The 23,502-nt window shown below is 41.0% G+C and overlaps 3 protein-coding genes across 14 annotated transcripts in view; 1 reads left to right on the top strand and 2 right to left on the bottom strand.

Annotated features, from left to right (window-relative positions):
• The window catches only part of DCUN1D3 (defective in cullin neddylation 1 domain containing 3), a 20,240-nt gene extending 14,384 nt beyond the window's left edge, over positions 1–5,856 (bottom strand). For 2 of the 7 annotated variants that reach the window (XM_064520283.1, XM_026116233.2), the window contains exons 1-2: positions 3,349–5,431; positions 3,155–3,235 (exon numbers count right to left, since the gene is read on the bottom strand). The gene's annotated coding sequence lies outside the window, so the exon portion shown is untranslated. Of the gene's footprint in view, positions 1–3,154; positions 3,236–3,348; positions 5,432–5,723 lie in introns of those variants that run through there. The other 5 variants (XM_064520284.1, XM_026116234.2, XM_026116235.2 and 2 more) reach the window with 5 other exon arrangements.
• LYRM1 (LYR motif containing 1) lies at positions 5,749–21,911 on the top strand. Of its 6 annotated transcripts, none has more exons than XR_003261632.2 (5): positions 5,749–6,022; positions 13,174–13,332; positions 14,390–14,482; positions 16,163–16,422; positions 20,318–21,911. XR_003261632.2 is itself a non-coding variant. In XM_026116240.2 (4 exons), the coding sequence occupies exons 1-4, from the start codon at positions 5,783–5,785 to the stop codon at positions 16,277–16,279; spliced, it is 609 nt and encodes a 202-aa protein (XP_025972025.2). In that variant the 5' UTR covers positions 5,749–5,782; the 3' UTR covers positions 16,280–16,486. The 6 variants fall into 6 exon arrangements, 4 of the variants coding, with proteins under 4 accessions (XP_025972025.2, XP_025972031.1, XP_064376363.1 ...); XR_003261631.2 differs by having other exon boundaries at positions 18,451–20,406; XM_026116240.2 differs by lacking the exon at positions 20,318–21,911 and having other exon boundaries at positions 16,163–16,486.
• Positions 21,771–23,502, bottom strand: part of DNAH3 (dynein axonemal heavy chain 3) — a 71,844-nt gene continuing 70,112 nt past the window's right edge. Inside the window, exon 62 of the mRNA XM_026116250.2 lies at positions 21,771–23,502. Within this exon, the coding sequence (XP_025972035.2) occupies positions 23,149–23,502 (354 nt within the window). The 3' untranslated portion in view covers positions 21,771–23,148.

The raw sequence follows: 23,502 nt of genomic DNA, 5'->3' as shown, positions 1-23,502 counted from the left end.
CTGAAGTGGTTGAGGCACCTTCATATATTATGTTTGGCTAAATATAATTTAGGGACACATCAAGTGATTCCCCTTACAATAAGATACATTTAAAACTGTAATGTAGTAAGCAAGTAATTTCATATTTCCTAGTTTCCAACAATGAAGAAAGCTACACTTCTCACACAAAAAAGAAAGTCCTCCTACCAGCTCTGGTTAGCAGTGTCCCATCTCCAGAACGCTTCAACAGCCAGGAGAACGTTGGCCCACAGAGCAGTCCAACAGGCCCGCGAAGGTATGAGCGTACGGACAGGAGCCAGAGCACCTCCTAAGAGCAGTTCTGGCAGCCGATGTTCACAGCGAGTTTACAGAAGCCCTGCTTGCCATCTTAGTAAGTGTAGCATCATTTACAGGCTGCTAGCCAAAGGAATCATTTATTTCTTAGAGCTGTGCAGGAACTTCACTAGCAGCTGACCGTGCAAATATTGGAATAATATTTAAGTTATGTAGACGGAATTGTTTTAAAAGAAAGCCTTAAAGCAAGCTGAAATCTGGAACTGTTTTAAAAGCATACGTTTGGATTTCTAAACTTTGACTGCAGTTTTTAAAGCAGAAAATATACAAAACCACACCTGCAGAGTCCTCAGCTCTCCCTATGGATTTGAGACTCCTGCTTCCCGTTATAGCAAACAACAGTCTAACACCTTATGCTCTACAAACAGCGCAGTCATATTTAGATGTTAACTATCTCAAGAGCTTCAAACACAAGAGAACCTCTTAGTACCTGCACTCAGGTCTTCAGCTATAACAGACTCTCAGCTCTCCTTCAGAAGCCTGGTGGCAACACACATATTTCATTAATAGACTTTTACTTATCTTTCATTCCATTCAACAACTTCTTGCTTAAGAAAATTGAATGCTGTGCAGGCATTTATCCTGTCTCTCACACAAAGGACAACTATAAACACAGGTAACTGCTTGAAGCTGGTATACTTTGTATATCAGACCTTTGGCATTTCTTGACCACCCATCACATTTAAATGCTGAATCAGAGTACCTGAGACTCTCCCTACAGACTCTTTTGTAACGGAAATACCCAGAACCAAGTTCTTGAACATTTCAGTTCTTGAGTCTTTTGCTAAGCACATGTGCTTCCCATAATCATCGGTGTTGAGATGATTTTTCCTCTCTCCCTTTCAATTTTAAAGCAAAAGGATGAGACTATCAACATTAGATAATTCAAAGTGGCCAAAGGAAAAGTCGCATTAAATTACAAAAATCCAGAGTAAGAACTAAGAATTGCCACTTGTTTTTTGCTATTGCTTGGATGCAAAAAAATAAGATTTTGGTATTTTTCAGGACCACAATCCTCACAGTCAAAAAACACTTACATTCACTAGATAGGAAAAGTGAGACGACACATAATGATGGCTGTCATACTGTCTTTGGTCGTCTGACTTTTGGGGTATAACAGAAACAGTGACTAAAGGCTGACTATAGCACCCTCACATACTTATAAATAAATTTTGTCTCTTGTAAAACAGACAACCCAGAAGAAACAGCACTTACACACACAAGAGAAGATTGTCATAGCTCATTCTCTTTACTGGAATCCTATTTGATCACTTATATTTTTGTTAGCTTCTGTACAATATTCCTACTACTAAAAAAAGAGTTCTTTAACACCTATGATTAGTTAGTCTCTCAACCATAGATCTTCTAGTAGCAAAACAGCACAACTAAATAACCATTTCCTAAAATCTGAATTCTCCACTTCCTTCAAGATACAGATCACTTGACCAGAGAGCTGGTGCGCTAGACACACAGACAAAATACAGACATACTGAGTCTAATTGTGTTTGTTCCCAGACCATCTTCTGGTCAAGAAGCGTTGATTCCCTTTTGTTGCCTTATTTTCTCTGTTCTGATTAACACTGAGACCAGAATGCAGAAAGATGACCAAGCTGTCGCACCAAAGCTTCCTGCAGTAGGGAGGATTTCTTTACGTGGACATAAAAAAAAATACAGGGTACTTCTGCAAGGACAAATGTGAGCTCCCCTCTGGTTTGCCAGCTACCGTCCTCCCTCAGACTCACTCGCCAAAAGGCAGTTTCCAAGAGCTGAACAGTTCCAGAAAACCTTTTCGATGAAGGGTGAAGTCGAAGTACAAGTGAACTACGTGAGCACATCTAGAACGCTTGGCTTCTCTGTTTCTGCTTTGGGAAGGCTTCAGCCAGAACTGTAATTATTTGACTCACACTATGAAGTAAAAAAAATGGATAGATAGATGGATACCTGACTGTTTCAAAAGATGCTTGAGACAACTTACTGTGTAGAAGACACCAAAAGAACTAGCACAGACAATTTACTAGTGTCATACATTTACAGGGGGTAAATTGCAGACGGCTCTTTACCAGAAGGCAACATTTGCTAATACAAGTCACCATGAAATTACCATTGTTTCAAGTCAAGTTACTATGTCATTACTGCTGAATAACTTGGAGTCAAGTATACAATTAATCCATGTCACCAATGCAGATAACGTGCAAACCACTGGAGCCATTTAATCTAGTGTTTTTAAAAGGAGGAAGGGGGAAGAGACAAAAGAAATTATTAGACTTCCAGTAACCAGAAGACAAAGCCTATTAGTCAGAGGCAAATAAAGAAAAGGAAGCCAGCGAGATAAGATGCAGACCCCTAGGGAGAAAAAGCTAGAGAGAAGGAGGCCAGTCTGGGAATGCTGATGGAGGCTGTTAAGGGGTTCCCTTTCATCTTCTTGTGCCTAGCAAGTCCCTCAAGTGTTTACAGACTGGTCTTTCATCCTGCAAGAATCCTGGCTAGCAATCTCCAGCTCTTTTCTTATTTTTAAGGATGAGGATGAAAGAAAGTTCTGTTTTTCTAACAAACCCCATGCCTTCATTTTTACAGCCTCTTTTTTACCCAGAATAGAGAAGTATTTCTGTTATGTTCATTACTACAGACCTATGTGCCTAATGGAACAATTACATTGCTTTTGCACTGCACAAGTTCTTACCAACAGCCCAACCCAGATGATGGGTTTTACAGTATTCCATGGCTCTAAATTAATTGAATTGATCAACACCTCCCCAGCACCAATAAAGAAAACAGACTGTTACAATCTGGGAAAGTTCTGAACCGTGCGAGAGGTACTCACAGTCCTGCAGACTCGGAACTTCATCTGTTCATATCCAGTCCACCTTTGAATCACTTTCTGCCACACGAAACTGCAAGTTTACTAGGTGCAAACATTTAGAACAGTCATATCTATCCCCCATTCTTCCACGTTATATCCCCCTGCCCCAATAGACATGCATACATGACATACAGGATTTTTTTCCTGTTCCTTACGTTGAACCAAAGGAAGCAGCAGAACCAAGCCTCTTCCTCATCCACACAGAAATTTCTCAGAACAAGTCCTTTCTCTTAGAAGTCCATCAAATGGTCTGGCAGTCTTTTTCCCCCTCAATAAATACTTCTCCAGTTAATTTCAACAAAGGTCTTCCAAAATGGAAGACCTTCTGTTCTGGGTTGTGTTTCAAACCTGCCCCTTTAGTTCAACCCCTTTTTTACACAACCCATGCTAAGTGCTATATAAGCAAGATGTAATTATGAATGAATTTCCAAGCTCAAGAAATTTTAAGGGCTACTGATGCATATTAGCTAGAATTTGCTGTGAATGTGCCAATGTTCAACTACAAAATAAACCAAATAACTGTACAGAAGAGGCACCAAATCCAGTTTCAAAGATCCAGGAGCAGACTACAGATCATATTGCAGGTCATCAGTCTCAACATGAAAAGGAGTTTCAAAAGCACCACATTGAGCTGTCAAGTTGTATCACAGCTATAAGTTTTTCAATGACTAGTTTTGTAAACTTGCTTAAGGACTGCAATTATTCATGTCTGCACAGAATTTGCTCTTAGGAAATAATCAGAATTCTAGAAATCTTTATAAAAGTTGGTATTTCCAGTAAGTTTCTAATGCCAGGCATATTTCACGAATTTGAACTAATTCAACACAAATCACAAGCTCTGCTTTTTCTGCTGACCTGCAGGAAATCTTTGCTTTAGACTGTGTGCTGCCTTTCTTGTAAAGGGGTATGAAGGTTCTCCACAGACTATTAACTAACATCTGTACTTTGTCTTTAAAACTTATACCTTCCCAGCACAGAATTGACAAGAACATGAATTCTTTACTTTCACGTGCAGCCTTAACCAAGTGACCATGTTTCCTCTTCTGAGAAGTATCTTATACCTGGAAGAAACGCAGCTACAGAGCTGCTGCAGAGTCCAGACGCACTCAAGAAACACTAGTACTCCGACAGTCTCCACTCTTCGCCCAAATAAAGCGCTAATGCCTTAGTTATACATTAACTGTTTAACAAAGAGGCTCTTAAACAGATAATAAGAGCATTTCTAGTGGGGATGTCTTTTGATCAGCTCTTCTCCCAAAACAGACAGACCATGCAGCAACACTAAAATTGACAGTGAGGCCTGCCATAAATTTTGAGAACTGTATGTCAGTCCTGTGCCTTTTTGTTTGTATCATTATATGCCTCTTTCTGAGCACTTAAGCTATTCCCCCTTTAAGTCATACTGTAAGGCATTATCCTTTTAAAGAAATGTTACCAGCTGTGGATCACTGCTGTATTCTGATACTTGGCATCTGACTCCTCAGTTATCAGTGTAACATTTTGAAGGAGAGCATATCAGCAGTGTTAACTATTTAAAGATAATCAACTATTCTTTCCAACCACCGCAGCACTAACAGGAAAGGCATATTCTTTAAACCAATATTTGCTTAAAACACAAATTATGCCAGCTACGATTTAAGTTGTTATGAGTAGCTTATTAGTGTCACCGCAGCCCCGAGGAGTAAGAGTGATTAGCACAGATTGCAGCTTGCACAGCGAGGGTAAACACGCTCAGGAGAGGGAGGCAAAGTTAAAATATGAAGAAACACGGCTGTGCAAAGGCAGTATGTTCGGGTTGTAAGAGCTATCTCGGAAATAAGCAGCTCTGCGTTTTTACACCTCCACTTTCCTTCCCTCTGAAAACAGCAGGTATATACACCTTTTAGCCTGACACATTTAAAGGCTGGATATGACGAGTATTTGGGCAAAGCAGATGATTCCTTCTGTCCTAAAGGGGCTGCCTTTCAGCGCAGGGACAGGCGGTTTACAAAGAGACGGTTCAAGATCCTGCAGATGGCACACACCAGAAAACAACAAAAAACCCCGAAGAGAAGCAGCACGGCGACTCCGGCAGACACCCGAGCCAGCCGCGGACACACCGACCCGGGGCACCGGGCGCTCCGCGTCGCCTAAGCTGCTTAAACGGCCTGCGAGCAGGAAGCCCGGAGGAATAAGAACTGGAAAAGCACCCCGGACCGGACCGGACCGCGCCGCACCGGGACGCCTCCCCCGGCTCCGCACCCGGCACCGCGGGGCGCCCGGCGGCGGCTCCCAGGCCCGGCGGGGCGGCTGCGGGGGTCCGGGGCCCCGGCCGGGGGCGGCGGCGCGGCCCGAAGCTGCCCCGCGCCGCGCTGGGGAGCGGGGCGCCGCCGCCGCCCCAGCGGCTCCCGGCCGAGCCGCGCAACCCCGCTCGGCGCGCGGAGCCCCGGCCGCCGCCCGCCACAGCGTCGCCACCGCCGCCGCCGGCCCCCGTAGCCCGGCGCGAGGCGCCCCGGCACGGACGGGAAGAGACATGGTCCAATTCACTCACCCTCCGCGGCTCCCAGCGAGACGCTGCCTCCCCCTCCCTCCCCTGCATCACTTCCGGGGATGAGGAGTCAGCTGGCGGCGCCGCGCCACGCTCCGCTCCGCGACGTGCCTGACGCCGCACGCACACTGAGGGCAGGCGGGCAAGGGGTCCGCACCGCCGCATCCTCCCTCGCCCGCCGGAGCGGGGGGACGGGGCTTGGCGGCGCCGCATCGCCGCGGGAGGGAGGGGAGCGGGGCCCCGGCGCGCCTCTTCCCGAAGGTAAAGAGCAGCGGCGGAGAGCGGACGAGGCGGCGCGGGAGGTGAGAGGGAGGGCAGGGAAGGCCAGAGGCCTGGGGGCTGGCCGGACCCCCCCCCGCTCCCCGCGTTGGTTTAGCCCAGCCGCCGAGGGGGGCAGAGCCGCCCAGCCGCCAGAGGGCGCCGCCCCCCTCCCCCCCGCGCCGGGCCCCTCCGGGCAGCGCCGCGGGCAGGGGCGGGGCTGCCAGCGCCATCTTGGGGCCGGGCGGGGGAGGGGGGCGGTCCCGCGCTCCTACCCCAGCGCTGCGGGGTGCGCGGGGTCCTGGGGCGGCCGAGCCGAGCCCGGGCTGCACCGCCGTTACGCCGGCGGGACGCGGCTTCGTGGCTAGAGGCGGGGTGGCCCCGGGGGAGGCACCTCGAGCCGAGGCCTGCGGCCTCCCTGACCCGGGCTCCCACTGCGCGGGTGGGAGGGGGCTTCTCCAGCCCCATGAGCTGGGGCTCCTCCCCCGGCGGAAGGCGAGGGCGGGCGCTTCCCCGGCCCTGTGTTTCCCTGGACTTGTGCCGTCGGTGAGGAGCGACAGCAAACAGCTGTTCCAGCAACTTCCACGAGGGACCAAAGGGTTTAAAGCTCCTTTAAAACCTCGTGCTGTTGAAGGCCCCAAAAGCTAATCCATACACCGACTCAGGAGAGGCTAACCTAAATACTGATGAGCTTTTTGTCAGCAAAACTTCTGAACTTGAATTCATACATTTGATTTCTAAAAAATTAATCTTTTTTGAAAATATGCCCTGGTACAGTGTTCAGATTGTGACTAAAAATCTTGCGCGAGACCTGAGAGTGAAGTATCTGAAAGCTGAAGCACAGGTTTTGTGAAAGGAGTTTTATTAAATGAACCAAGGAATGACGAAAGAGAGGGGGAAGGGAGGATTGTTCCTCTACTGCATTAATATTTATACCTGTTCTCAAGTTTGGGAGGTGTTCCAGTGCTGGGAAATATTTCTATTCATGCATTCAGTTGCATTTAGCTCAAAGCCAGCGTGGGTATAAGGTACATAAATCTCTACTGGGTTTTTGTGTCCCTGTTCTTACATTTCTGTATGCTTCTATATTATATAAGTAAGGTCATCCAAGGATAGTTGAGATTTTATTCTTTCTGCTGAGTTTCTAGCACTGCATTAAAACATTTTTCTCTGCTTGTGACTAATAGCTAAAAACAGAGGAGGAAAAAGTGTTTCTAAATCTGTGAAAGCGTGACTGACAGTGTTGCACAGGACTAGGGTTGAATGTATATTCCTTCAGACTTTACCTGGACAATGTCTGCTTTTAGGAGAAACCTAAGAAATATTTAAAGCAATTTGCCTTCCCCCCCCCCCCCCCATAGTCTAAGTCAGCATTTCTAGTCTTTCTGAGGCGACTACTTTATTAAAGCACAGGAGGCACTCCCCGAACAGGCTTGTGTATGTCCTACCAAAACCAGCTAATGCCTCAACAACCACAAAACTAAGAAAATGAAAACTGTGTGATCTAATGGGACTAGTTAAAGGTTTCCACTTCCATCTATTCAAATTTGGAAAATGTTACAGAATCCTAATTGTTTACAGTTTCATTTGTTTGAAATGACATTCAGTTACATTCTCTTTGCTCTCAGTTTCCTTTTTCTGATCAAAAGACCACTCTGTATGTAAGGGAGATACAAGTTGGGTCCCAAATCCCAGGCATGAATAGAATGGCAGAATCTGCATAGCAGCTGATGGACAGCATACGTACAAAGACTTAGGCTAGTTCAGAGGTGTTGATCAGTGTTTCAGATCACTTCAGTTTGCCAGCTGAAAGATACTGGCACAACAAAATCTAAAACCATGTGAAAGTCACCTTGTTTTCAAATGTCACTACCAAACAGTAAAATGGTCCTTTTTCACCAAAGCTGCTTAGGTTGTAGATGGAAACAATGAGGAAATACTTGGAATCAAATTCATCCCTGATGGGAATTTCTTGAAACCTACAGGCTTGCATCATTGGTAGAAACTGAGGATGTGACACCATCATGGAAGAATATGATCCTTCTTCTTAGTTTGTTTTTCACCGTATGAATATTTTGGCTCTGGTTTTGCTATGATTTGGGTTTGACTGAATCTTTGGGGGGAAAATAAGTGGGAATGCTAAATCAAAAATGAAAACCCAATCAAGTTGCCACTTTGTTAGGTATATGCTGCAACCACATGTGGTCAAATGTTTGCAGTGACTAGCTGTCACAGGCCACTAAATCCTGTCGATCTGAGTAAAAGAAGGTAAGATGACTGTTGTGGAAAGTGGATTTTGAGATTTAGTATCACCAGAAGGTCACTTGGGTGACCTGCCCAGCTATCACAAGAATCCTTGATCCCTTCTCTTCTCCCAGTGCAGGAACTGACTGTTCCAGCTGTTGTCCCTCATGGAAATGATAGGCCAAGGTGTAAAAGCAGTGCTCTTTTGCAGATTTGCACAAAGGATGAATATGAACTACTGACTTCTAGTTGCTGTGGACAGCTGTGAAATGAAGTGAATTTTTGATTATCTGTTACATTAGCAGCAGGAGAGAGATTACAAGTGGAATAATTTAGCTTTAAAATAAAATAAAAAGCCAGATATGCTTTTTTTTACATTTCTTTAAATACATGTTAGCCACAGAGTGAATTTGAAAATATGAGATATATATTTCCATACAGGCTGAAGTTGATAGTTTTCTATGCTATAGCACAGATACACATGCTTTTGAATTATGCCACTTATTTCCATAACAGATAGCTTTGATTCAGAAGGCAGTCCCCCAGCAGTTTGTCATTGCGTCTTTAAGACTCCTTGCCAGTAGCAAAGCAGCTGTCAAACAGAAATTGTGTTGTTCCTAAATAAAACAATTTACATATGAGAAGTTCAAAGCTGCTTTTTCAAATTATTCCACCCAGGGTTCTGTTCCCCACCTTCTCCTCCCCTCCACAAATATGGTTACAGCATCAGCACTAAGTGTCTGTACGTTACTAATGAGTGCCCTAGTTAGCTCAGATGTAAGAGAAGAGATCCATTGTTTTAAAATATTCTTTTTTTTCCCCACAGGCTCACACTTTGTTTCCTAAAATCCTCTATGCAGTGCTGGCAGATTTGATGTTTAAAGTCAGTAGCTGATACTTGACTTGAGAAGAAAGGATAAAATAAAATAGACTTACAGCTTCAGCAGAGGAACTGTGCAAATAGGAGGAAGCTGCTGGACACACATTCTTATTCTAGCACTCTTCCCTCGGACACAGCTGTAATTGAGCTGCTTTGGTCTGAGTAGTCTCCTTGCAGCTCGCCCTCTGTCCTAACTTTGCTTTGTGTCTGTGCTGTTGGGGGGCACTTTACAGTGCAGTTGACAGATTCCTTTGCTTACTGTTATATACACTTTTAAATTAAATTCTATAGAAACCTGCAAATAGCAAAAGAATATAGGTGTTTCAGATGATTGAACTTTTGCATCAACCATCCAAAAATCCAAAGGTATGTGTATTTGTTTCCTGAAAGAAAACTTGTTATTACATTTTACAGTCGAAAGGATTATTTGTTTTAATTATCACCAAAAACGTTTGCATTTTCATCATGCAGTAACTCATTAATTGCTCAAGCCTCCTTTGCAGGTTTGAATACAATGGGATATTTCATGTGCTTGATCTGCATGTTGATAACAGGGGTTTGCATGTAGATCAAAAGAATGATACAACCCTGCATTGTCAGAACTGTCTGCCACAGCATCCAGCAAATGCTTATGTGGAAGCCAGCGCCTGGCTCACTTCCAAAGACTTAATTCTAACAATCAACTCAAAAGAAGCCTGCAACCTAACACTTTTACCATTGATGTATTTGTGCATACAGACCTACCTTTGACCTCTACCAGTTTGTTTTGTTGCAGTCAACACCCGAGATTTGCTCAACTAATACAATAGCCATGTACTTTTGGACAAAAACGCCTGTGGTTAACCTCTGTGGGCTGCGTGCTGCAATGAAATGGAGGGCGGGAGAAGTTAAACAACGGGTGTGACTACCACAAGATGAGTGTTAGTGGGAAAGTGGTGTAACATCCACTTAGTATTCCAGAGATGTGCAATATCATTATGATTTAAATGCCAAAGATTTAAGTAGCAAGATGAGTAACTAAAAGGACATGAAAGCCTCCCTTATCTTTCTGTCCCACTCAAATTAATTTTGCACACCCACAAAACTACTACAACTAGTGTCACTTGACAAAATTACACCTAATACATGATCTGTACCATCACATTTCTGTAGGTGTGGGCTCTGGTTATACCAAAGAAAAAAATCCAATCTCATTTACAGGCTTTTAAGTTGAAAGTAATTCTGCTCCCTTAGTGGAATTACTCCATTTTTACATTGTCACTTAGATCAGAACCTGACCCATGCTTTGGATTTTGTCCTGTTTGCTCTCATCCTTGTCCTTCATAGAGGGGGGAGGAAAGCTTCTCACACCTTCATTTATGTATCTCTGCAGGAATGGTTTATGAGCAGGTTTGTAATGTTAGAAATTGTTAATTAAAGTCAGCAGTGGGAGCAGCTGGTTGCTCAGTATATATGAAAATCTGCTTAATGTCTTTTACAGCCTTTTGCTTTTACAGTCTTTTACTTTTTAGTGCTTGCAACAAGGAAAGCAATACTATGAATCTGCAGCCTGTATCTGTACCAGGGGCATAGGCAAGGGGCTACACAGGCCTGTATTAATTCCAGCTCTGAGAAATTAAAGAAAAAGTAAGTTCGAGGCAGGGGAGGGAAAGCAACTAGTGGTAAAAATAAATAATAAAATTTTAAGCAAAATCTTTATAGATGCAAACAGAGTCTTCACAGTGCTCAAAATCCAGAAGTGACAGGTGTGATTACAGCCCTGAACAGAGGGTGTGCATGGTCCTGAGTTCTGGCCTCTGAAATTATCTGATGCTTAGGTCAGAATTCAAACCTATATGAAAAGCTTTGTTCCCCCCCGAAGGCATTCCTCTTATTTGTGTTTATAGATTACAAGACAACCTGAGCGGTGCAGCTCTCCAGTGCAGTCCTACCTTCTGTTAGCTGTCAGCAGGGAGTAAGAGTAATACCAACTCAACCAGAGGTGAGACCTTGGAATAAAAGCAGAGGGGTAAGGCCAGGAGGGGCTCTAGGTGAGGACAAGATTCGGGACTTCAGGTAGTGCTAGGTCAGTTCTCGTTACTGAACTGTTCACTGTCTATGTGAAATAATGCACCCTACAGAGGAAGGCAGTGATTCTTCAGATACGAGTACATGCATAGCTTTGTGTATGAGTAATTTTATTGCCTGAAATGGAGCTATAGAGCAGATAATGCAAAGTATTTATTCCGAAGTGTTTGAAGAAGTTGAACTGCTCATCTGTTTTATTGTGGATATTTGTTTCCAAGAAATATCGTAAACATTTACTAGAAATAATTTCTGCTGTATATGAAGAATCATTTTTTCTCTGGAGGGAAATATATGATTGGTTAAACATTTTAAAGTAAGAATAGCAAATAAAAATGCTCTCTCAAGAATCAAAAACAGTTTTATGTCTATAATTCTTAAAATCCATAACAACATGAAACAACAAAAAGTTTTTAGATCATAGCAGTGGTTAACACAAAAAGGAGTATGGGTCAAATCCTGCCTTCAGGTTAGCATCCACGATTCCAGTTTTGGTAAGGGGAAGATCATGTGAATGCCTGAAGTCACAGGAGGACTGTACTGAAAAGAAATATCTGGAGGTTAGCAGTATTTAAGATTCAGCCACTTGCGAATTGTATGGCCTGAGAAGTGTTTGATTAAAAATGTTCTTCTACTCTCCAAAATACTAGTAATTGTCACAGGCTGCAAGGAGATAGGGCGATACCGCATCGCCCAGTTTTTCACGGTAATGTGGGTGCGTGCACAGGGAAGCAGGTTTTCCTGTATCACCAAGGGAGCAGTGCTCCCTCCAGAGGGCAGTTCAGGCTGCCTGGGTAACCTGGCTCCAAACTGTCCTCCAGAGGAGTTATCCTCCCATCGAAATTACCAGAGCACGGGCCTGATTTCAGAGTAGATTCAGCCACAACAGCTACAGCTCCAGGTTGGCAAAGGGATCCTGAGACAATCAGATAATGTCCTGCCCTTGACACTTGTTTCTCATTGCATCTGTAATAATCTTTTACTACTCACTTTGCAGAGTTGCTGCATTTTACTTTTAGACCATAAGGCACCTTTGACAGTTCTGATTTTTTTTTTCTCATTTTTTTCTGCAAATCTAATCCATGACAGAGCGGAATTTGATTTTGGAGAAGAAGCCAGGGTTTTTTTCCAGCAAGGTACTTATTGCAGGGATATTCGAGGTCTCAGATGAAATACTGGCATCACTTAAATAAATGACAAAATACTCATTTACATAGAATGAGAATAGGATTTCACTCCTGATTTTTCACACAGATTCCTAGCACAATTGTAGGCTTATTCAGCAGGATCAGTAGGTACTCAGATTTCTGAAAAACAAGACAGTCAGGACTTCCCTAAATCCACAATGAGAGTCTGCAACACAGCGGCATTTCTAACCTCTCCTGTAATGCTTAGATCAAACTGCTTTCATCATCTTTAAGTATCAGACTCCAGCTAAATCATCATTACACACTGCAACAGTATCACAAATGAGCTTCTTGGCACCTGAAGCCTATACTGGTTTTCAGGAGTATTGTAGTGGCTTTATCAGGTTCTATTCACAGATTGCAAGGTGCTTTGCAAAGATAAGGTAGGCATTGTTATGGCAATTTTACAGAAAGAGGGATGCCTGGGAAGAGTTTCAATGACTTGCCCAATGTCTTGTTGCAAAATAGCAGTGAAACAAAATGCAGGCATCCTGGATCCAGGGCTGTGATTCAGCAAAGCGCTAAAGCACACACTTAATTTTGAGGAAGAGCTTAAGCTGTTTGAATGGAGACAGAGTTAAGTATCAGTTTAAATACTTCGCTGTACTGGGTCTTCAGCTTTCAACAGCTAATTTTTATTTGCAGCTATTTCAGTTCTTCTCCTATAACTCAGCAGGTTTTTAGATGGATGTTGGGAAATTTAGATAGATATTGGAAATATTTTTAAACTTACTCAATTGTGTGAAAAATGTATGGCTTGGTGGCCTTTTAGCAACCCAGTGGTCATGCATATGTTTGGGGTTTTGTGTTTTTTATTTAGATGACACCAGTTACTCGACAAGAAGTTCTTGGCCTTTACCGCAAGATATTCCGAATAGCCAAAAAATGGCAGTCTGCATCAGGACAGATAGAAGAAACTATTAAAGAGAAACAGTACATTATAAGTGAAGCCAAAACATTATTCCAAAAAAACAAAAATGTACGTGGATTTCCTTGTGCCTTTGATTTTCTGAATGATTCTGAATGATTCTCTCCTTGTGCTCTGTATTCTCTTAGTGATTGGATATTAAGATATCAATATGATTTGATTTCCCAAAATTTCATTCACCTTAAAAACTGGTGCAAACACATTATAAGGTGTATTTAGCTTATATAAAATAATAATAAAAAAACCATTTCAGATCTTCATTAACTACTTTAGAAGGCTAAGAGGTCAAGGCTTTCTGGCTAAATAATGCCAAGAAAAAGCTTAATTCCAAAGATACTGCCTATAAAATTGTCTGAAGCAGCTTTTGATCTTTTAGAAAGCTAGCTAAGTAGATCATTACCCATGCAATGGCAAGCAGAACTCAGTAGCTGCTTATACTTTCTTTTTCTTTTCAAAGCAATAGTTATTGGCACTTCTTTTAAAAGAGGCATGCCTTTAATTTTTTTTTAAAAAAAGATACATGCACACCTTGATATTTCAAACTTCTCTCAACAGAGACAAATATGGACTCCACAGTAATCAAAGATCCTTTTTTTTACCATCACAATATTTATTTACATCCTATTTTGGTATAGGACAAAATTCAGCTAATGCAAAATCATAAAGTGAATTTAAGACCCAATTTACACCACATTTCTGACTTCAAAGGGAGTTAATGTAGCCCAAAAGGTCTCTTTTTCCCCTAGCTACCTTGCAATATGATGAATGGGTCAGTATTGCTTTTCATGGAGATAGTAGTAGTTTACATGTGTATTGTCTTTTTACCAAGAAAATACCATGTTTGGGTAAAAACCTCCTTTCAGAGTCACAGCTCTGACATACTGTGGGCCTTAATATCCAATGCCATCAAGCCCAGAACTGTTGAGTCAAGGCAAGTGCTAATGTTACCTTTTATGGATGTGAAAAATGCAATCATTGTATGCTTGTGATTGCCAAAAAAACAAGCAAAAGAAAGTCATGTGGCTGTGCATCACTTACACTTGAGCTTCTAATTGCTAATTGCTGTACTTTCTCTTTTTACAGTTGTTTTAACTCTGTATTATCTTAGGTAACAGATCCACAGCTGATTAAACAGTGTATAGAAGAATGTGAGGCAAGAATAGAAATTGGACTTCACTATAATATCCCCTACCCAAGACCCGTGAGTATAAATCTAGTCACAAGTCTTCAACTGTACCTACTTAGCCCTCACTGGACAGTAAAAATGATCATAAGTTCACATCACTGTCCCTACACTGCATTTTTAGATAAGCTTGTACTTAAGTGCTGTGATAAATTGGAACCAAATGAGCCAAGTGTATATTGAAATATTCTCCATCTGTGAACTGGCTAATTTCTTCTCAAATAAGGAGCCAAAGCTGCAATGTGGTTGCATGAGGTAATCTCTCAAGGACTGCAAATATTTAGGTAGTCTTGACTGACCAATGCATCGTAATGTGTAGAAAAAGATGGTAATGGAATCAAATGGAATCATATCTGTTAATCTTTCCACATGAGAAAATAAGAATATTTAATTATTTAATCATATTACATTTGCGATATAATAATTTTCATAGTCTATACCTCTTGTAAGTGTTCTTGTAATAAACTGGGTCTTGTAAGGTGCCTGTCTACCTGTCTTGTTGCTTCTGTTCACCAGTTCCTAGAGAAAAGCCTGCCAACTATTACTGAATTTGCTGGAAGTTTTAGTCATATCTTCTATTGCACCATTCAATATAGTTTCCTCACTTCCCTGTCATTTGTGTCTGTATTACTTTATGCTGCCTCCCATAGAGACTTCCTCTCTCTTCCTGTTGATTAGTTTGCATTGTCACTTCTATAGTTTCCTTATCAAGCAGGTCATGATCATAATTAGTTTGTATCTTCATCTTTATTTATAAGATGCTTGCTCAGGATACAGTCACTGTTGACTTCTCTTTCACATATAGCTTGTTCTCTTCTCAGTATACAGAATAACAACGCACATGTGGCAAGTAATGCTCCAAGGAATGGGCTTAAAATACATGCTCCACAGTGGCTTAAAAATCCCAAGGGATCAGTCCTGTAAGAGCTCTCTCGCATAAACTTAATGATCCTTATTTTTCAGATTTTACCATATCTCTGCTGCTTTAGTCAGTGCTTTTACTACTATTTGCAGTTAAACAGCTATCTTAAAGGGTGACAGCCTCAGCAACAATAACATCTGACTGCTAACACCTACAGTTTTCAATCACTTGGGGGGGATATAGCTGTATGACTCCCACTAAGTCTTATGAAGTACAAAGACTTTGTCAATCAAAGCAAAAGCCTGTCACCTATTGCTCCTTATGCTCGTGGAGTCAATGGCATTGATTGTGCATTTTAACATGGTATATGTAATCATGACAGTAAGAAGGCAGTCCTTCAATACGTACACAACTTGGAGTTATTTTGTAGCTTGTTAGCTAGGTATGAATAAAGCACAGCCACCTTAACTTTTAAGACTTCTACGCAGGCATTTGTAGTGTTTTCTGAGTCTTTTAAAGGCCTTGTTCTAGAATGCTCTCTGCAGTACTATTTCAGCAAATGTTTTTCATCATTACCATCTGACCTCAAACTACAAAACAAAGTTACTAAAGCTTAAAATTTACAGGATTTAGGGCCTGAAAGTTAAATCACTCATCATTCTCAGCCAGCTGTCCTCATGGAAATCTAAGAAAATAACCTGGTTGAGACAGTGTGGTCACCCTCTCCCAAGTGTGAAGGAATTATTTAAAGATGAATGAAACGTAGTGTGTATATATGTCTTCTTTTCATTGTAGCTTCTCAACGTGCAACTAACTGGTGGGATTCTGTTTTCTAGATCCATCTGCCTCCTATGGGTCTTGCGTCTAAACAAGGCCGTGCATTTCGACACCAGGAAAAGTTGAGGAAGTTTTCCAAGCCAATATACCTGAAATCCCATGATGATATTTCATAACCCATCATTTAAGCTGTGATGTGTTTGGACTGTAATCCTGCAACTTTTTTTTGTCCAACTGTGAATGAAGCTGTTTTGGTCCCATGCTCACACATTTCCTGAGGCCAGATGGCTAACTGAATACAATGCATATGATGGATAAGGTTGGTCTAGTATTTATTACGATTCAACCACAGACTCATCAATAAAAGTAATAGTTTTCAAGGAGTGAGGTGTGATACGAAGATTATTTTGACATCAGGACAAATTAGGGCAGTTTCTAAAACTCCGCCGATCCATAGCAGGGTTCTTTGGTGGTTAGAATGGAGACTATATATGCTCAATTGTGGTTCAAGGTAGTGCCTTATATAAGGGTTAGCACAAAGCAAAATGTCCAGGAGAATCAAGCAGGCATAGTGCCTCCAGAGCTTCTGATTGCAAATAGGAATTTCTTTCCTTTGGAGAGGGTGTGGATGTTCAAAGGTAAAGTTTGGAATTCCATTACACAACTAAGAGTAAAACATTACAGTGTTGGGTTCCTCACATTCTCATGAATGGATGGAGGGAAACTTTTTCCCTTCTAGGTAGCAATATAGGAGTAAGCTTAACGTGCTTTGGGTATCTTCACCATGCATTTTTACATAGTTTTTCAACAGAGTCAGCACCCTGGCTTTCTCACATTATGGACAGAACACTGATTTCTTTATAAAAAAGTATCTACAACTACCTTTCCAGTCGCTTGAGTTCAGGGGATATTTCTGTTTCCTATATTTCCCGTGAATGGAAGTGAAATGAAATTATTTTCCTGCCTTCACTGGCCACAAATTGTTTTGGCTTCTTCTGATCCCTTTGGCTTCACCAGGCTGTCTACAAAGTCTCTTCAGGAAATTTAGTGGCGCCTTCTGTCCTTCAGGCTAGAAGTACCAATGAGATCAAGTTGTGGACAAGGCTCATGCTGTACTGGGAGACTATGTAAGCACAGCCCAGAGCTGCTTTAAGGACAAAGGGCATAAGCAGAGACCTATTCTATCCAGAAGTTAGTGATGGCAAAAAAGCAACTTTGAAAAATGCAGTATTTATTAATAATTTCCTGTTAAAGTGGGCAAAACCAATGAAATCTCATTTTCTGAGATCTCCAACTCTCCAGTAAAACCCTAATAGAAGATGGCAAAGAAATATTCTTGTCTACCATTAAAAGAAAAAGGTCTGATCATGTATGGAAGAGCATAACAGTTCCTCCCCACAGAATGTACTTTAAAAAGTGAAAGAGATACAGGCGAATGAATGAGAAAGTACAAAGAAACAATCAGAAGTGCTAGTCAGCATGACAGGTACTGGCTAGCCCAATTCCTGACTACCCTTTATGGCTTCAGTCCACAAAGGTATCTATTCCCATGTAATTATTTCCTGGGAATGCCTCATGTGGGAAATACCCTCTCCTGAACATGTAAAATGTCATTGTTCTGCCTCTCATAGAGAGCTTTGCAAATTTACAGCTGCCATGAAAACACAAAACAACTTTAGCCTAGGAAGAGGGGAAGGGAGTACAGAGACAGTAAAAATAACATGATTATACATTGCTTAATCCTTCACAGAAAGAAGTCTAAATACAGTCTGTTCTTATCCTCATTCTGATACACCAGTGTGGAGATATGTTAACTGAGCCAAGCCAAAATGTGTAAAGACACTTTTGAATGGAGGCTTAGACTCAGTCTTTCTTATGAAGCTGTGACTTCAATCTTTTCATTTTTAAAATTCATGTGGCTAATTAAGGCAGTGATGCTGTGACTCATCAGGTGAATAAACAGGCATGTAAATGAGCAGTCTAAATATACTGCCTGTATTACAGTCACAACTCTTTATGGAGCACATACTGTGTATGCTGTGGATGCTATAGATAATTTCAAAAGAATGCCCATAAAAGTACAAAAGATTTACACCAACCTGAAAATAACACTATGGCATTATTTCTTAAGGGACATAATAATATGCAATTTATAAAAGGCTCAAGTAGTCTAAAGTAATTCACGTGAGTATCCAACTTGTTTAACTGAAAATCCAGTAACCTGAACTGCAGTAAGAGAATCATATTATTAGAGATATATTAAAATGCTTGATAGCCCATTAATTTTTCAATGCAAGTGTTTGAGAAATGATGGATTAACTAGTGCTTGATCCTCTTCACTTTCCAGCACTGGAAGGCCAAGACTGAAATTTGTTACAACCTCAGGCTCCTCAGGTGAATGAAGGATTAGACCAGCTCTGTTGTCAAGTCTGGAGAGCAAATCTTTCCTTCACAGCCTAAGCTAAGCTCTGTATGGAAGGGAGAACCTGCCTCGAACAGTATCTTTTGTCGTTGGAGGTCGAACTGCTAAACTACCACACTGACAGAGCTTCATAAAAAAGAATAACCTCTGTAACTCACTCCAGTTGGTCATTGGTACTCATATTAAACACCAAGGACATAGCTCCCTTGCAAAATACAACACCGAGTTCTATGACAAAGTATCTTGAAGACATCACAATATGTCATTGCTACACATTAATTTTATTTGCAAAAAGATGCCGCCCTAAAATGCCTGAGTTCTTGAGAGTTTGTAATGCACTGGGTTCAGTTGGTCAGTGTACACTCTGTCCTGTACTTCCCTAACTTCCTTACTCCCCTTCCAGTAAATCCTGTCTCTTTCCAATTTATCATGCTTGTCAGAAGATGCTTTAGAATAATAACCTGTCAGATAATTTGAAATTCTGTAGAAATAAAAACCTGAGTCAGCTGCCTGAACTTTCCTGTAAGCTAACCCATAGGCAATGCAGTGGTAATTTGTTGACATGACATCTGCCCTTGAATGTCTAGTAACACCTCCTCTCTGGAAATTGTCTAACTCCATCATTAATAAGGTCGTAACTTATGAAACAAAACACTTATTAAGCCAAATTCAACAGCAACATTACCAAGCACACAACCATTTAAGCAGATGGGATTGGCACCTGCTTACTGAGTGTACTCCATGTTTTACATGGGTGAAGAAGCTCTCGTTAAGTTGCAGCAGTGACCCAATCTATTCCAAGGGAAGTACGTTAGAACTGAGATATGGTTAAGCTGGGTTAAGTCATCTGATCTGTCTTCCCACTAATACAAGTTTCTTCTTGTAATACATTTTAGATCTGGAGAAAATAAAGGCAACTTGGACTTGGCCCTCTTTGGGCCCCACTATGTATTAATCAGAACTGATGTCAATAGATCCATCTTTTATCCACAGACAGGTCACTTCTTTGATCATACCCTATGAATTCATTTTCAAGAATGTTAATTACAGGAGAGACCTTCACCTTTCACTAATTTTTCTAATCCTATTAGTCAAACATTCTAACTTACAGGAACTCGTAAGAGGAAGAATTTGGGGCCATTGCATTGTCTTTTTGCCTTTTCATAGTGTAATTTTCTCTTTTAGCAGCCCAACAGTGTCAAGATCAACAGGCACTTTCTGTTTCTGAAATGGCTTTTTGTATAGAGAAGATTAGAAAAAAGCTTCCATCTCCTGAGAAAATGTTCCAACCCTACTTGTCTTTCAGCATCATTAGCTGAAAAATCTCTCTCCCCAATGTTTGTGTACTGTTTCCCCCCCACACCCAGCCCATCAGCTTTGAGTGACTAGTGAGGCTGGGCATTTATGGTAGTATACAGTAATTATAGGTGGAGTTTTCTGTAGTTTGTTTAATGTGAGTTTCTGCCTGAGAAATAGAAACACTAAACCTGTAAAACTAAGAATTCTAGTACTACTACTATAAGGAACTTCATTTGTCCACAAATTTTTCACATTTTAATCATGAAATTAAAGTTGGTCCAACTAACAGCTGAGTTGCCTTTTTCTTTTTCCTGTTCACTCAGCCAACAAAGGTTGTCAAGTCTCATGCTCAGCCAGTTTATCATTCTTCAGGAAGCCCTAAATAAAACTCAGCAAATAAGGTTGGGAAGCTCACTTCAAAAAAAAATCACAGAAACATATCTCTAAGACAGATATCTCTCAACAGTAAATTCCACTATTTTTTCTCTAACAGTAAAAGCTGCTCAGGAAATCACAAACCTCTTCAAGACTTCAATAACCATGAAATAAAGCAACTTAGCCATACCTGATCTCCACTGGAGGGGAGATAGCAACTGACAGATGCATGAACCTTCTTTTAAAGTCTTTCCCCATATCTAAATCCTTCAGTCACATCTACAAAAGCTTGAAATAAATCTTTATGTTCTAATAGATGCCTTCATGTCAAGTCTAAATATCAACATAGAAGAATTTAGAAAATTATCACAGTAACAAGGACATTGCGCACAACGGAGCAAAGACACTGTATCTTCACAAGAAAAGGAACCACAATAACTGTGTCATTCAATAAACTATGTATTAGTGTTTGTTTATGAAAAGACATTAACCAGAAACCCACATGGCAAGCTACCACACAGTATTTTCCAATAGTATGAAAGTAATTTATCTCCACAGAATGTAATTTAGCCAATACATACTAGTGAATCTGTTTTTTAAGTTATAATGGCTTAATTTATTTAGAGGACTTTGTTCACCAGACTGGCATTGTCTGAAAGGGGATGGAGAAACTCAGTCCTTGTATTTCATCTTCTCAGTTTAGTGTTTCAAGAATTTTTACTGTACTGTTGCCCCAGTCTCCCTTTCAGCTTTGCCTCAACGCAGGGTATTATCACGGCAGGTAAGCTGTCACCAGGGTCACTTAAAAGCATAAGCTCAAGTCCAAACAGAAGGATCCTTCAGAGAGCAGTGACTGAGCGGAGCCATCCATAGGGATGGATCTACTACGCAGGTCCAGCCTCCCTGGGTCTGAGTCCCAGCACGACTAGTGTTGCGTGCAAAGGAGCTGGAAAGGGAGCTGGTGACTGCTTTGTTCTCTCTGATGTTGCAGTGGCCTAATTAGTGATCTCAATTGTTCATGGGGGTTTTGCTTGCCAGACATATCATCATAACAGTTACAGGCAGCAATTTTTAAAAATATGGTAATTACAATGTTTCTTTAAACATATGCACTAACTTTCAATTAATTTTAATGATACGAAAAGTAGAAAGCATCTGTGATATTCCATTATGAAGATGAACAGGAAACTGTTTTTTTAAAAGACTAATTTTTCATTAATTTTAATTTACTTAGATCTTCAGAAACGTTACTCCCTTTTCAAAAAAAGTATTGTCAATTTGGGTGATCATGCTGTAACGTTCACATACAACGAGATTTATTTTTCCTGCATGTGCTAAATATAATTCCATTCGAATTGTTAAGATAAGACTAGTTTCTCCCTCTCAGTAAGCTGAAACACCTCCACACCTCTATCAACATTTTTTAACAAATATGCACTAAGGCTTCTGACCTGTCATCTTTGCACTAGTAAAAATGTAACAATAACAATGCACCAAATGCCAACTTATTGTACTGCTTAAGAAGCATCAAATATGGTAGATAAATATACTGTACCAATTACCTATGTATATTTTATGCAGAGCAGCACTGTAAAATGTACCTGTAACACTGCTTGCTTACCTGTATTTGTTACCATTCTTAAAAGATACTGTTTTATAAATATCTATATTCAAACATAAACCAGTGGTTAATAAAACAATAATGAACACTGTTTTCTCTTATAATTGCTAAGCACAACACAACAGATAAGTTCCTACGATAAGATCTGCATGGTTTAATTAGTTGTAGCAGCATAATTTAATGATTGTAGCATAATACTGGGAACTGCTGAATTATAGCTGTATCTCTGACTTTTTGAGACCTCAAGCAAGTCATTAAGATGCTGCAATCTGGGCAATGAAAAAATGAAGAGACCCCAAATTAGTGGATGTTTGTGCTTTTTTTTTTTTTTTTTTATGTTTGCCTTGATCTTTGTGCTTCCCTTGTACTGTGTATAAAACAAGTCTAATGATCCATCATCAGTACCTCCTTGGCATGCTGTGGGGATTAGTTAATGACTGCACAGCTCTTTGAAGATGTTCAGGGCTATTTTATTTTTAATTAACATTTGCAAGTTACTTTGAGCTCTGATGAAAGGGCTTAAAACAAGTACAAAATATCAGGTGGTTATTAGCCCAACGTTCAAGAGGGCAAGATGAGGAAATAAAATCAGACTATGAGAGAAAGGAAGCTTAGCTCCATTTATCAGGCACCTTGGATGTGTATTTAAATAATACTGAAATAGAAAAATTAAAACATCATGAGACAAGCATACTGTTCTGAGAAATGGCAGGCTCCCAACACGTGTGCTGTCTAGAAGTTTTCTGTAGAAATTCTGAGGCAGATATTCAAGGACTATCAGCTGCTACAGCTTCCTAATACAGCTCTGGCAGTTTATTCTAGCTGAGGATTGGTTTTAAATGTCAGTAGACTATTCCTCTCTCCTCCCTCCTTGACCTACACACTCCTGGGATACAGAAGTGGTAGGCAGATCCAGAGGGACCTATTTGCAAGAGTTGTGGACTAGGTTCCCATTAAAATCAGCAGCAAAACTCTATCAATAATCTCTTTGGGCCCAATCTAATAAACAAAAAAGCCCCATGTTGGCAGCAAGGTGGTAATAGGATTTCACAAGATTTGTAATGATGTAGGTGACACACAGTTTGCTGGGAATTCTGTTCATTCTGATCTATTGCAAGATAAAGCCCAGGCCTTTGAAATAAGTTTCTGTTTTTGTGGTATTCTTTCTTTAATCACTCTTTCCTAGCAGGTGAGAATGGCTAAAAACCAAAGGAAATCGGGAGCTGCTTTAAAGTCAGCAGGAAGTACTGATAAAAAAAAAATGCAGCCCTTGGGGAGTAAAGTACACCTTTTAATTACAAAATGTGAGTGTTTTCACTTGCAAACACTCAGTCATCTAACTGGCATAGTGCTGCCACACCTCGATTTATCCAGTGTTTCTGGGGCTTGTCTGAAGGGAGTTCAACAGAGAGAACATAGTTGGTTGAGTGGCCAGTAGTGGATAAGACACCTCTTCTTGCACTTGTCTTGTATACAGGACATGAATAGATGTTCTCATGTAGAAATCTGGAACTTTCTCCAGGTTTCAGCCAAATTATGGGCAAAGAATCATAAAGGATTTTTGGAAGTGATTCTGCAATCACCAAGGATTCTCTGTCCCATCGTGCACCTTCCAAAAAAAGGCCTTTTACATACGCCCCATCTTCTGGCATTTTCTCCATTGTGTGCTCCTGTTTCATCAC

This window comes from Dromaius novaehollandiae, chromosome 14 (assembly GCF_036370855.1).
Source record: "Dromaius novaehollandiae isolate bDroNov1 chromosome 14, bDroNov1.hap1, whole genome shotgun sequence".
Lineage (NCBI taxonomy): Eukaryota > Metazoa > Chordata > Aves > Casuariiformes > Dromaiidae > Dromaius > Dromaius novaehollandiae.
Note: the sequence above shows the minus strand (reverse complement) of the source record. Positions and strands in the feature narration are given on the sequence as shown.